The sequence below is a fragment of the Gasterosteus aculeatus genome, chromosome 2, assembly GCF_964276395.1.
Source record: "Gasterosteus aculeatus chromosome 2, fGasAcu3.hap1.1, whole genome shotgun sequence".
NCBI classification, from domain to species: Eukaryota; Metazoa; Chordata; class Actinopteri; order Perciformes; family Gasterosteidae; genus Gasterosteus; species Gasterosteus aculeatus.
This window is the reverse complement of record NC_135689.1, coordinates 14,827,687-14,841,156: the sequence shown is the minus strand read 5'-3', so window position 1 is coordinate 14,841,156 and position 13,470 is coordinate 14,827,687. Positions and strand designations below refer to the sequence as shown.

Below are 13,470 nucleotides of genomic sequence, written 5' to 3'. Positions count from 1 at the left end.
TTCATATTGTACGTCTATTTTTGAATAGTGGTTTAGTGTTCTTTTGTGCCTTTTATTGCGATGACGATTGTGTATCTGAGTGCACGCCATGATTTTGTGTATTGATACAGATAAACGGTACAGAGCTGCGTTAAGTCGAGGTTACTCTGGTTTCTGGTTGTCATATCCGCTCTTAAATAACCCTTTTAAACTGTTCTTTGACTCAGACAAAAGACATCCAACCACAACACTTTACATTATTGATGAGCCTTTTGCTGTCCTTTAGGACGCTACATTGATGACTGTGTACCATTTTGAAAATGTTTTATCCCATTGATTTCCAATTGAGGACAGGAAGTTCTCCCTATTACATGATAACACAAGTTGTTAACTTGTATTTGCTGCACGGTTCTGGTGTCGTGATAGTCATGAACAAATCCCTCTGGCCATAGTTACCGGTACTGTTAAAGATCTATATTTGAATTATTTGTGCAAAGGCTGTAATAGAAAACGAAGATAACATTTCAAAAATAGGACAAAATAGTGTGAATTGTTGTCAGGATAAACAGTGTTCATAATCCCATCAAGACACACAGCACGGATTTCACTAAAAATTATTTTTGTTATTATGTTATGGAAAAGAATATAAATCAAATATAAATATGATCATACGTTGACATAAAATATGAAATCAATTTCACATCTATCATATTCATGGGGAGCATCACATCATTTTCCAGTCTTGGACATTAATTCGTTGCTTGTTTTAAAAGCGTACTCAATACTGGTTGACACTATTTGAAAAACCAACAGTCAACTGTATATTTTGGTAGATGAAGATTCTTGTGCTTTTTTATGCTGCTACTCCCCTATCTCCATGGGAAGGTACACACACAAACCTATACAACATCCAATCACAACGAGGACAATGATCATTGTTGTCCTCGTTCTAATAAGATTTTTCATTGGATTCATCACCATTATTGAACAATGGTGATGAATCCAACGACTTTTTGACCCTGATGTTATTTCATTGAGTTTTTTTATTGGTGTTGCAAACGTGTAAGTGTCTTTTTCAAATAAATAACACAAAATTAAGAACAAGCTCAAAAAGCTAATATACAATAACAGGATGATGATGCATAGATCAAATTGAATTGGAAATGACAGCTATGTTTATTTGATAAACTGGTTTCTGTGGTGTTTCGTATGAAAGCCCAAGAATGATACAACATCAATATTACAAAGATTCAAATAGCGCTGGCGGTTGAAATCAAAAGCACACATCAGCCATCAGGTGGTGGTATTGTATCACATAACTCATTGCAGACAGCATCAGTTGTATGAATGTAGAGTTTGAGATCCAAATTTGTGCACTGCAAACAATGTTGAATAAGCCAAGGCTTTGGCTGGAGATTGATTTCTATTTCATAGTTTGTTATGGGAACTTTGACTTTTCAATCTCAGGGCAGGACTTTCAAAATGTAAGATAACCTCACTACATTCGACCTCATTTTGATAACACACTTTAATTCAAGCACATGCTCTACTGCATCTTTTCTGGTGTTTTCCTCCATCACAGATTCTCAGTTGAAACAGTCAAAACCTTTTTATCTCCAAGAATTATACATTAATCCTACACCTTGGTTCACCAGCGATCAATTGGCCCAGTAGCCTACTCACTACCCCCTTTGGGAAATCTCTCTTTCATTCTCCTCCCCCTACAACATTCTCATGACAGCCCTTGATAACGACTTAAGTGAAAACTGGCCGTATGTCAGCAGTGGTGATGTTTGGAGAGGATGCATGCCAAAACAGGCAGAGTAGACGAACATTCACACACAGACAACCTATTTTCTTTCAATCCGTCCCAGTCACCCTGGCTTTTCCTCTGGCCTTTCAACCCCCCTCACACACACACACACACACCTTTCTGAGAATGTAGCTGCTGCCCTACGTGAGCCATTTTTGGAGTTTGCTGGAACATTAGCAGCAACTCCCTTAGGATTGCACTTCTAGGAAAACCAAGGCCCGGCCGTGCGTGTGAATATTCATCTGTAACTGTCAGTATAGCTTGGACTGCCACATGTTCCTGCGGGTATAATGGGAAATTCCACACAAGAAAAAAATGACCCAATACACAGGCATTAGTATTATTTACATACAGCAACCGCATGAAAATAAACAGTGAGGTTCACAAGCTAATTGGTTTCAGCAGTGTAATAAATCCTCCCTGTGGGAATTTCATATCGATGATTTGATAACGTTTTCGAGGATTTTTATCTGTTTTATGCAAATAAAGCACACTGTGGAAATGGTTGCAAACGCTCTGAAAACATCTTAAAACAATACATGTTTTAAGAATTAATTACTTCCTGCGTTTATTCTCCCAGCAGAGGGAGCCTGGAGATCTGAGTCTCCTCCGTTGGTTGAAAACAGAGCCCTAAGCCAATCAGGAACTGGTTCGAGGAATTAAATCCAGGCTTGCAGTGGCCATGGCAACGGCTTTACCTCTATGACAGCTAAGGAATGGAAATGTAAAAGAGGAGATGCTACATGGACTGCTGTGGTGCTCAGGAAACCTCTCAGAATAGGCACCAGCAGATCTACCCTCAGTGATTCTGCTCCACTTCGACTGTCTTTGTTCTGCAGGGGAAAAATGATGGGAGGCCAAACACATAAGTAAGAGCAGGAAGATGGAAGGGTAAACAAGAATAATAACTGCTAATGCAGTGATGCCGTGTGTACACAAAAAAACGGATTGATAAATTTACTCAGATGAAATGCAATTAAGAGAGATTACAAGATTTGACATGTGCATACAAAGGGTAAGCGCAAATGGCTGTCTTATCCAAACAGACGTACAAAGAGTCTTATTATGACGGATGGCAGGTTAGTCAAATGAATTACTGCAGGGTGAAGGCAAGGAAGGGAACAGGGACAGAATCGGTCAGGTTTTAGACATTTCAAAAAAGCTACTCTTACTTAAAAACAAGATTTGGGTTGAAATAGTGGGTGAAGGTAACCCTCATAAATGTCATTCACAAAGGGCAATACATTGCAAAGTAAAACACATCATCTCAAAGCCTGTACATATTCAGACCTGTTGTCTGGAAGGTTTTTTATTTTCTATAATCCAATGTTTAGAGAATTCTTTACTGAAATGTCAAGCATTTTGTGGGTGTGGTACATTTTTGAGTGTAAAAATATACTTCTTCCCTTAATCCCGCCTATGGCCAGATGATTATATGCGATTGGCCGAGGTACTCTGACCATCTGTTCTCATTGGCCTTGCTTTCTGTCAATCAATGTCAACCGCGTTCGGCTCACTCACAAACCACGCCTCCACACGCTCGCTCGAGGCAGCGATTCATTCGTGCGCTGAGGAGCTGAGGAGTGCCTCACCGGGAGGGAGGAAACGTGTGTTTAGTTCATTTTTTTTTTTGCAGGCTTCTTTTGTGTTAAAAAGCCGAACACGCCGGTGGAATAAGGTTTGAATATTGTTTTCGTCGTCACTTAGGGCTGTACTCAACAGCGGCGGGGCGCTACGCAGTTAAACGCCGAGCTCAGGATTTGTCACCTGTCTGCAGCAGCTGACTTGTTACTCGAAGTGAGTGGTGTCATTAGTGCCGTTTCCCGAGGAAAACAGGCGGTTGCTAACAAAGTGGTTAGCAGCCCCGGTCCGTTAGCCTGCCAGCTAGCCAGCTCGGATCCCTGCCGCCACATCAAGTCCCACCCTCACCAAGTGCGTGGACGTCGCAAGAGGCTGCAGCGGTCGGAGTCGGGCGCTTTCTCTTCTCGAACTTAGCCAGCATCGCCGAGCCGTTGGCCGGCTAGCTAATCTACGTTAGCCGTCAAAACGTTAGCTAGGCGACGTCCACTTAACATTGCTGGCTTTACCGTGGGGCGAGTGTCTTCTGTGGAGGGATACGTGCGCTGCACTGGCAAAGAGACTGGCTAAAAAGAAGAGACGAAATAAGAGAAAACAAGGAAGACGGCAAGAAGGAGGGGACTGGCTGGTTTAGCCGGGGGAGACTGAATCTCGCGTAAGTGACACAGTTGATAACGTTGTGTTGGCTCACCGAGCGGCTTATCGGTTCGGTCGCATGGCAGCGGTTACCGGGCCGGCTTCTTATCCGTGGCTTAGCTCCTACAGCCGGTGCGCCGTACTGTAGCGTAAGCTAACGGTTAAGGCTCCCTTGAAGGTGGCAGCCTAGCTAGCGGGGTCCGCTAATGCTCCGTGGGTTGAAGGCGAGACTGAATTCACGCAGCTCTTCCACGTTGCTTCGAGTCAATATCCGCACGACGAGTCGGTCGGTTGAGTGGATCCGTGGACGGAACAGCGAGCTGTCAGGAACATTAAGCTAATCAGCTTTTTTAGCTAGCTGGTTCCAGGCGGCTACCAAGCCCGAGTTTTCACGTCGGTTCCAGTAACGTTCGCGTTCAGTTAATGCCGCTGGTTATCTGCTCCACTTGTGCCGAGTGCTTGGGCTCCTATCTATCTGGTGCAGCAGTGGGAACTGTGTGTTCTTTGCCTCAACCCTCGATAAAGTGGCCCCTTAGTGGCAATGTCACAGCAACGCTTCATGCACGTCCCTCCACCGCCCGTACTGGTGGTTCGGTATCTGTTAGGTTGTCACACTTGATGTTTTGTTTTTTGCTCTTCTTCGGTAACCCAGGCTGTGCCATTTGCATTCCACCTGCCACGCAGAACTGTCATTATCTACTTTACATCCACAGGCCCCACAGTGCTCGTGCACCAAAGTCAAAGACCGCCGTTTGTTCGCGAGGCAAATCCTTAATGACGTCACAGCCCAGCACCTCAACACAAGTATGACTCTGAACCCAAACTAATTCCTCCCCGATTTTCTCTTCTTCCGTAGATAGACTGCAAACGCCACCACCGCGCCACACGCAGCCATGAGTATTGAGATACCGGTGGGGTTGACAGAACTGCTGCAGGGCTACACTGTGGAGGTGCTGCGACAAAGACCGTCAGACCTGGTGGATTTTGCGGTACAGTACTTCAGCCGTTTGCGGGACACCAGAAGCCAGGATGGGGACACTGCTGGTGGCAAGACGGCGAAAGGGGTGATGTTTGATGGGGAGCCCATGCAGACTGAGTCCAACGGAGACGACGACGATGATGACGACGACGACGATTCTGACTTTGAGCGTAAGTGGATGTTTTGTTGTTATGCTTGTCATCCTGTTCCATTGAGCTTTGTCTGCATGAGTCTGATACCATAGACGGAAAGAATGGGGATTGGATAGCGAAAGTGATAAAGTGAAGCTGAGGCTTCAGGCCTTGTCAGAATCTACCTCTACTCACCTTTTTAAGAGGCATATTTCTTGCAGCGCGCGGCCTGCCATACTTATGCTTATACTTGAACCCAGACAATCTCACTGAGCAGAGTTCAGCAAGAGCCCTCATCTGCCACTCATCTAATTTAGGTCTCCTCCATTCTCATTATCCACCTGGCTGTTAGGACATGAAATAGTACCTTTTAGTAGAGTGAAAGTATTGGCAACTTGCATTATAATGGCTTATTACACAAAGGGATTTCTTTTTCTCAATTTGTACTGACTGTTGGTCAACAGTGTTTACCACTTTGCAGCTGCATGTTGGCCTTAAGAGAAATAGGCCAACATGCAGCCTAAAACTTAACAATCGAAGTAGAGCTGGAATTAACTCAAGTAGATGCCCATAGCTTCAACACACACATTTAAGAGTTCATGAACTGTATACGCTGTGCTTTGCAGCTTTATCTATCGCAGTATTTTACCTTCAGCAGGAGTGATGCCATGTCTCGTTTCCATCACTCCCCTGTGTTTGTCAGACTGGCAGAAGATGTAAGCTGCTCCATAGCTCAGCTCTCCTCTGTGCTGCTGAGAGCAGCGTGGCCTAGATCACGTCAGTGTACTGTGACGCCACGGGCTGTTACCTTGTGAATGGGGGTTCTGTTTTCTCAATGAGTTTATCCGTTGTAATGCATTGTTCCGATCAATTATCGTAGGTGTATCTTCCACAAATTATGAACGGTTTAAGCCTCCGACATACCTCCGGCACTCTGTGAACAGCTGCCAACTTGTATCGGTTCGGGTGGATCTTTGCACAACCTCCCTTCCAAACAAAGATCAACTATGGTATTCTTGCTTATGATACACATATCACCAACTAAACTCTACCGTGGAACAAAACAGCCAGCTAGCCGTTGGTGTGCCCGCTCTGCGTACGGGGCGCACCGTGACAAATGTCCATCTGCACACATGCATCAACATTAGGTTTGTGCAGACTCTATTTGACCAGATGAGCACCTTCATTCACTATGAATTATGCGTGTTGAATTCGAAATGCTACCAAAGTGTTGTTATGGCTCGTATGGTTCCCCTCCTGTCATCATCACCGTTAGCAGATACACTCCACCAGTGCTTTAGTATCATCCAGGTACTGTGTGAAGTTAAAAAAGGAATACTTATTTTCAATGACTTATAAGTCTAAACTTTAGTTCTGGTCTGAGTCAGTTGCATTTATAAGTTTACCATCTTTATCTTATGCCAACTCTGTACATTGGTACAAACTAAAAGGGGGATTACAGTTTTCTGTTTCTATGTTCGCACTTGTGCGGTTTACTCCGCTATCTAACAGCTGTGACCTCAGCACAGGGAGCAGGGTGTGAGTGTGCGTGCATGTTATGTCAGTGTGTGCTGCTGATTAAATGTGCACGTGTGGGTGAATGTGTAGGCAAACAGATGTGTTGTGGCTCTATATCACACCCGTTCAAATTCCAGCCTGGTGACGCCATAAAGCAATTTTTCACAGAACACTTTGATTAGCGATCACTTGAGTTTTCTCCACACGTCCTCCTAAAGTGATCTAAATGATCAGGGCGCTGACATGGTTGTGCTCCACAGAGAAGCCTTTGCCTCGGTGCTCAGGGTCATCCATGACAGTTGATTATGTAGCCGAGCTTGTCTACACTGGCTCCAGGGGACATTTTATTTCTGATTGGAACAACACAGGCCTGTATAATGAAAGACAGCTTGTGCTCCTGCATGACTACTGTTATTTCTCATGGATATGAACTATACTGGTGCTTCTGTAGTTCAACAGCACATGCTCCAAAACAGTCTCGTGAAAAAAGAAGACACCCCAAATCTTTGTTATATCTGAAGGTCACAAACATCCAATCTGAACGTACTGATTACAACCCTTGCAGCACTGATCACACCACCGACAATATCGTCAATATATTGACAGTAGTAGGACCACTAATGTTAGACTACAAAAGGTGTGCATATCAGAAATGTACAGATGTATGGAGTGTTCTGGCGACCAAGGGCTTAGTTTATGTCAACTTGGACATTATGTACTGTATATAGAAGTATTACATTCACAATGTTGTGTCAGAAGTCAAGTGCCAATATTGAGCACATTCCTCAGGGCCTCACTCTCTCTGGGAGGTTTGAAAAATTATTTTCTCACTTTGAGACTTGTGCTTTATTCTTTTCTCTTTTTTTTTTTCTTCAACTTTCCGTTAAGATGATTCTTTAGTTAGAATAGCTGGTTATGTATTTTCATGTATGGCACAATATACTCCTAAAACACAACTTCCTATTTGACATGCTTTTTAAATTCCTGCTGCCTTAATCCACAAAAGGATCACTGCACAGGACTAAACTGCTTAACAAGAGGGGATATTGTTGTGGATATAAACTGTTGTACCTCTGCCATATCTTGTGATGTTTGGCTAAGGATTTTCAAGTAACCATATTTTTATTAAGCTGATTTTCAGTAAAAACAAACAAACAGGAGGTTGTCTGATTTATAATAAATCTTTAATTCAGAGCTTTACTTTTATGTGAATTTTGAGTTTGGAGAATTAGAGTAGCGTTCTGGATCAAATGCTTACTCACCCGGTGTATCCAGGTGAAATGTCAGTTCTTTCCATTTTAATTAAGTTAAAAAAGACAGTTGTAGATGAAAGTAGGCACAGGCTTTATGCAAAATACAAAAGGTGTACCACAAGGACGTCTTCCGTACACGTGCATGTTCTTATTTGCTTTTGAGTCTGCTTGTCTAGTTTGTCTGGCAGTGCATGTTCACCGAGATAAACGGAAGGGGATCAATGGATGCCGTCCGTGATTGAAATAAGTGGGGCTTTTTATTAAAAGATGCATAGAGAAACGTATGAGTTTCAGGGATGATATTAGAAATTATTTGAATGTGTTTTGCAGGGATAATGCAGTCATTCAGATAGCGAGAGGCTGAATCTTTAAAAAAAATCAACTAATGCCATCTCAACAAAGTATAACCCTGCTTTGTAGCTGGATGAAATATCACCTAGACTTTAGCCGTAGTGCTGATTCATCCTGCACAGTGCCGTTTTTACCGATTATTTTAGCTTTACCTGTAATATGCGGCAATCATGGATGTCTGCAAGACCTGGAGAAGTTTTAATGTGTGAAAGCCTCAAATGATCTGAAATACAGTATACATTTCCATTGCCTTGAATTCTATGAGTAGCATTCTTTTGGTATGTGTGTCTGTCTGTCATCAGTCGCTTTCACATTCTTTCAAGTACGTTGAACTAAGTGTGACCTAAGCTAAAATTGAATCCAGTCTGTCTTTGCGTCTGTGACGACCGCACCACAAAATGTGTGTGTCGGGTGAAGTTTGTGTGTCAAGCACACAAATATCTTTTCTTGCAAGTTTGGCTGTTGCTAAGGTTTGTCGAGGTGTGGTCACGCACATCTCTGACCTTTGTTTTTTTTTTTTTTTTCTCTTTTCTCAAATTGCCATGTTTGGGGGTTGTTGATCCTCAGATACTAATTGATGGTCATTGATGATCCACATTTACAGATGCAGATGTTGGCATTGTGCATGCTGGCTCACTGTAATTGCTGGGATACTAAATGGAATGGGACCATTACCCGTTTCATCAACTAAATCTGTTTTAATGTGCAACCACATGTCAAAATGGTTGCTGTGAAAAAGGCCTATTAAAAGGAAGTGCGAGCAAATGTGTAGCTATGTCAATCTGTATATGCGTGTGTGTATGGCTGGTGTCAGTTCAGTGCTGTGCAACAGGTGACCCGATTAGCAGGCAGTCGTGTGTGTCCGGTGTGCTTTAAGCCAGCTGGCAAATCTAATGCAGCCGAGCATCTCTACATAGAGCCGCCCCACTGGCTGGCTGACAGCGTAAGTGGAAAAGCCCCCAGACGGCTCATGCTACTCAGTCTGGCTTTCTGACCGTAAAACTGTATCTGTCTGTGCGTTTGTGTGCTTTGTCTTTTCATGTCTTGGGCTTTTTGTCTTGTATATTTGTACATTTATATCTTATTTGTGTGTACAGGATGTACAGGTTTCATAGGCTGCCCTTCAAGTCATTCAAGTTAGGCATTGAAAGTCTTTCCTGAGCCGCCAGATGCATTGTTACACAGAACAATCCGAGAAGTCATCGTTGGAAGCTGGTTGGAAAAGGGCGGGCGTTTTCAAAGAAGGACTTGGCAGGAGATTGGATGAACCATCTGTCAATCACACTCTTACTGAAGGCGAGATGAAAGAGTCTTGAAGAAATTCCCTCCTGTTCTGATATAACTGATACCATTGCAGCATATACACATGCCTCTTTAGGAGGAGCCTTTCTCACGTGATCTTGTGATATTGTGACGGCACCTTATCTAGTCTCCATGTAAAGAGACGTGTCTGCATCCACTTGGACATTTTTGTAGCGGACAGGTCATAAACACAGGAACGTAAAAGCAATAAGTGTTTTTCCTTTTACAAGTGAACAGAGAGACTAAACCAGTAGAAAGGAAAAACATGAAAACAGTTTTGTATTGGACAAGAACAACCATCAAAGGACAAAACCCCATAATGACAACGGAGAAAAGGCCGATGGTGCAGTGACACAGCAGGCTGTCATACGTTCTGGCTTGCCTGCATTTACTGATTGTACTTCGGCACTTCCTCATTCTCTGCCCTCCAGTTATCTTTAGTGGCACTGTAGAGAAATGAGGAAATGGGTTGGCAGGCCTTCAGCCAGTGGAGGTACATCCTCCGCCGCTGCCCCTATTTTTGGTTCACAAGGCCCTCTTGTTCCAACACAGAGCGTCCCTCAAGGTTGTTGTCCGATCACGGCCCTAAATCAGTTCCTCCAGTTGCTATGTTTATTTGTTAACCTACTCCAATTTATTTAGATTTATACGGATACGGATTTGTCACACATTCTCCTTTATGTTGGTATTGTGAATTAACCAACTCGGGGTCTCTGTGTAAGATCCAGGTATTTTCAAATTGCCTATTAGGAGATTATTACTAAGTAGAACTTAAAAGGGAATACTGTTTTGCAATTATGGCAGTATTTTTTTCATGTGTTTACTACATGAACTAACATACGTACAGTATAGAAGATATCCGTGTAAGAAAACAATCATTGATTTCACAATGATATTGTTTCGAAAAAACATCCTTGGGCTGACAACATCCTTGGTACTGTTACAGGACAGATACTGGCTGTAGGCCCATGTATTGATGTTTCTCCCAGGAGACATGTGGGAGTACAGACAGGAAGAAGAGCGAAGGCCTCGGGATGGGAACAAAGTTGGGGAGAGAGATGTAAAGCAAACAAAATGGAAAAAAGACACGATACAAAATATGACCAAGGAGGAGGACAAGCCGGGTTGAGTGGTCAAATTACAGGATGAGGACATGGGAATCGTTTGGCTCTGAGGACCAACCGGGATTCTGAAGAGAGTTAAGAATCTTAACGGATGCTTTCTACCACCTTACGCAATCCCGTTTGAGAACCATCGTCATTCAATCCAAGTCATTACAGTGGTCTTTGTGTTGTCAAGCCGCAATGATGGACAATACTTTGGCCCAAGTAAGAATATATTGAGAACTGTGATTCTGTGGTGGCGGTTTCACACCGCTTTGTCACACATCCGACAATTTAACTGTTTTACAATGTATGCCAAGGATGTCCTCCAGCACAAACTCATCATTCGGCATATCTCCCATTGTTCGGTCCTTTCCACTTCATAGCTCTCGTCAAAGATGCTTTCACCAGCCTCAGTAAAAACATGGGAACTGAGATCTTGGCCTCATTCATCAGGCTGTGCCTGTGATAAGTATGAACATGAATAGAAACAATGGAAAATTATAAGCTTCTTACAAATGGATGTATTTAGAAGAAGAAATAGTTGGTCCATTGAAAGAAATGTTGATCTAGGTAGTGATTTAAACATCAGACCGTGCCATCGCGTGACTATCTTTTAAAATAAACAATGGTTGGTTAGCCAACATTGTGGCGATTTGTAGATAGTTACCACCCACAGTTCTTGTCTTCAGCATTTCATAGGCTAGCAATGTGAGATAAGAGAATTGACTGAGGTGCTAAGACTAGCCGGTTACCTGGCATTCCATTTTTTTTATCATTTCCTACCCTGCACTTGCACAAGAATAGCTTGTGAAAACAGGTCACAGTAACACGTTCAGTTTGTCATCCATTGTGAGGTCTGTTGTATAGGTGGAACGACAAAAGCCAACGTCAGCATTTTGTTCCTGTCTTTCTGTGTCACACTCTTGAATCTTCCTTGTTAGCTTAGTCTTTTTTGTTTTTATACAGCCTTGAGACACGTTTAGATTCCTCCCCTTCCAGAGCATTGAAGCGCACATCTTTCTGTCTTTCTTTCAGAGCGTTTCTGTCAGTCTGTCGTTGTTCATCAGATCTCTCGTCCGGTTTCCTCTGAGCTCACCAAGCCACTCTCTCTCTCTCTCTCTGACCTCCCGTCCCCTTTGCTCTGTACGTCTCATTCTCAACGCACTGACCCAATGTCATTAGACAAGAGGCCTTTGAGAGAGAGGAGGGGTTCTAAGTAATACCCGTTTAGCAGAACCGTCTTTGGCACGGTGGAAGAAAGAGAGGATTAACGATGGGGCGAAGTGTAAAGAAAGAAGGAAACGATGAATGAGAAAGGGATTGAATGAGACCGTAACTGGTGGGTGAGAGACAACATTAACTGCATTTGGATAGTATTTAATCTTTGACTTGGGGGGTTCTACCCTTTCAGACACCTTGGCACGCAGGATTTTGTCTAGATGTTGGTCGGCAGTACTCCAATAAATCCTTGTCTTGTTATCCGTGAAGGGGCTGTTGATTTCTGGAATCATTTGTAACCTTCCTTGTAATCCACATGTTTCCTTCAAAGAGTGAAAAACTGCTCCGCAGACGGAGAGGTGTGAGACGGGCCTCAGGTGGATAGGTGGGTTGGAGACGTGTCAAACCTGCATGTAGTAAGTGCTATGCAAACAGATTATACCGGGGGTCAGGATGGGTCAGGATCGGTTACGATGGAACGAGAGAATGCACGAAGGTGACAAAATATGCATTCACTTAGAGGATGTTTTTGTGTGCGAAATTTGTCACGTGATGTAGTGTTGGACCAATGCCTATTCATGTTGGTTTGATCTCACCTGATCAGAGTAATAAGTCACAGGCGGACAGTTTCCCCGCCTCTGGCTTGTGCGAGTAATGGAAAAGAGATGATTGTTGGTTTTCTGCCCAAACTCAGACAAGCCCGGCGGTCCATTCCCATCATCCCTCAGACCTGATTTGTCAACGCTGACAAAAAGAGGATAGATTTAATTCTGCACCATTGTTTCAATTTTTCCTTTGTTGCATATTTTAATACAGAAGGTTCATAGTTCATATGGGAGGTTGTGTAGAACTTACATTCACAGATTCTGCATTCCCACCCAAATAACTTCTTTTTATCCCCACAATATTGGAGTTTTTAACATATGTTTCGAATATACAGAATTATTGAACCTCTTAGGTGAGGGCAAAGACAAACTTTTTTTATCTTTTTATTTTATAATGTTGATCTCGAATGGGACATAGCTGGGAAGGTATTTCACTATTAACAAGCTAGTGAAGATGCTTTATAGGTATATTCTATTGGGGCCGCTGTCAATAGTGCATTGATTGTGGGTTTATCTTCAACTCGGTCCTTAACTGCCTTGCCATGGTCACCATAGAAACCACTGGCCTTACAACAGCTGTCAGCCATTTGCTGCCCTAAGTGACGGTGATAAACAGTGGCCTCGCTTCATCGTCATTCACTTGGGAGGTTGCTAGTAGTTCACAGCCCATCCCGCTTTAATAATCTTTATCGGTACATTTGCGTATCCTTGATATGACAGGTTTTCATATTACTGTCTTAGTATTGCATTTCTTATGAGTGTGTTTGTGTAACCCTTTTATTTATTTTCCTAAAGGGCAGCTGCACTGTTCACCCTCTGTCAGTGAGGGATTAGCTTTTCATTGAGAGGGACGGAATTGTAAACAGCGAGCGCTCTGTGTGTGTCTGCGCGGTTCAGGTTGTACATAACCTTTCTCTGCCTCACGGACGAGGTAACTGGCCGATGGGGGGGGTCGTCGTCGTAGTAGTAGTCGTCGCGGACCAACCGACGGGGGGGTTGTA

At 43.2% G+C, this 13,470-nt stretch overlaps 1 protein-coding gene and 1 long non-coding RNA gene across 8 annotated transcripts in view; one reads left to right on the top strand and one right to left on the bottom strand.

The window, feature by feature from the left end:
- Positions 1-1,133: 1,133 nt before the first annotated feature.
- LOC120829004 (uncharacterized) lies at positions 1,134-4,586 on the bottom strand. Its single transcript, XR_005713618.2, has 2 exons — positions 4,062-4,586; positions 1,134-2,625 (listed from the first exon to the last, which is right to left on the bottom strand). It is a non-coding gene; the product is annotated as an uncharacterized LOC120829004 (long non-coding RNA).
- The window catches only part of prkar2aa (protein kinase, cAMP-dependent, regulatory, type II, alpha A), a 32,986-nt gene continuing 22,566 nt past the window's right edge, over positions 3,051-13,470 (top strand). The window contains exons 1-2 of one of the 7 annotated variants that reach the window (XM_040192721.2): positions 3,051-3,470; positions 4,863-5,155. In XM_040192721.2, coding sequence (XP_040048655.1) covers positions 4,900-5,155 — 256 coding nt within the window. In that variant the 5' untranslated portion in view covers positions 3,051-3,470; positions 4,863-4,899. Of the gene's footprint in view, positions 4,026-4,862; positions 5,156-13,470 lie in introns of all 7 variants that reach the window. The other 6 variants (XM_040192718.2, XM_040192717.2, XM_078093335.1 and 3 more) reach the window with 6 other exon arrangements.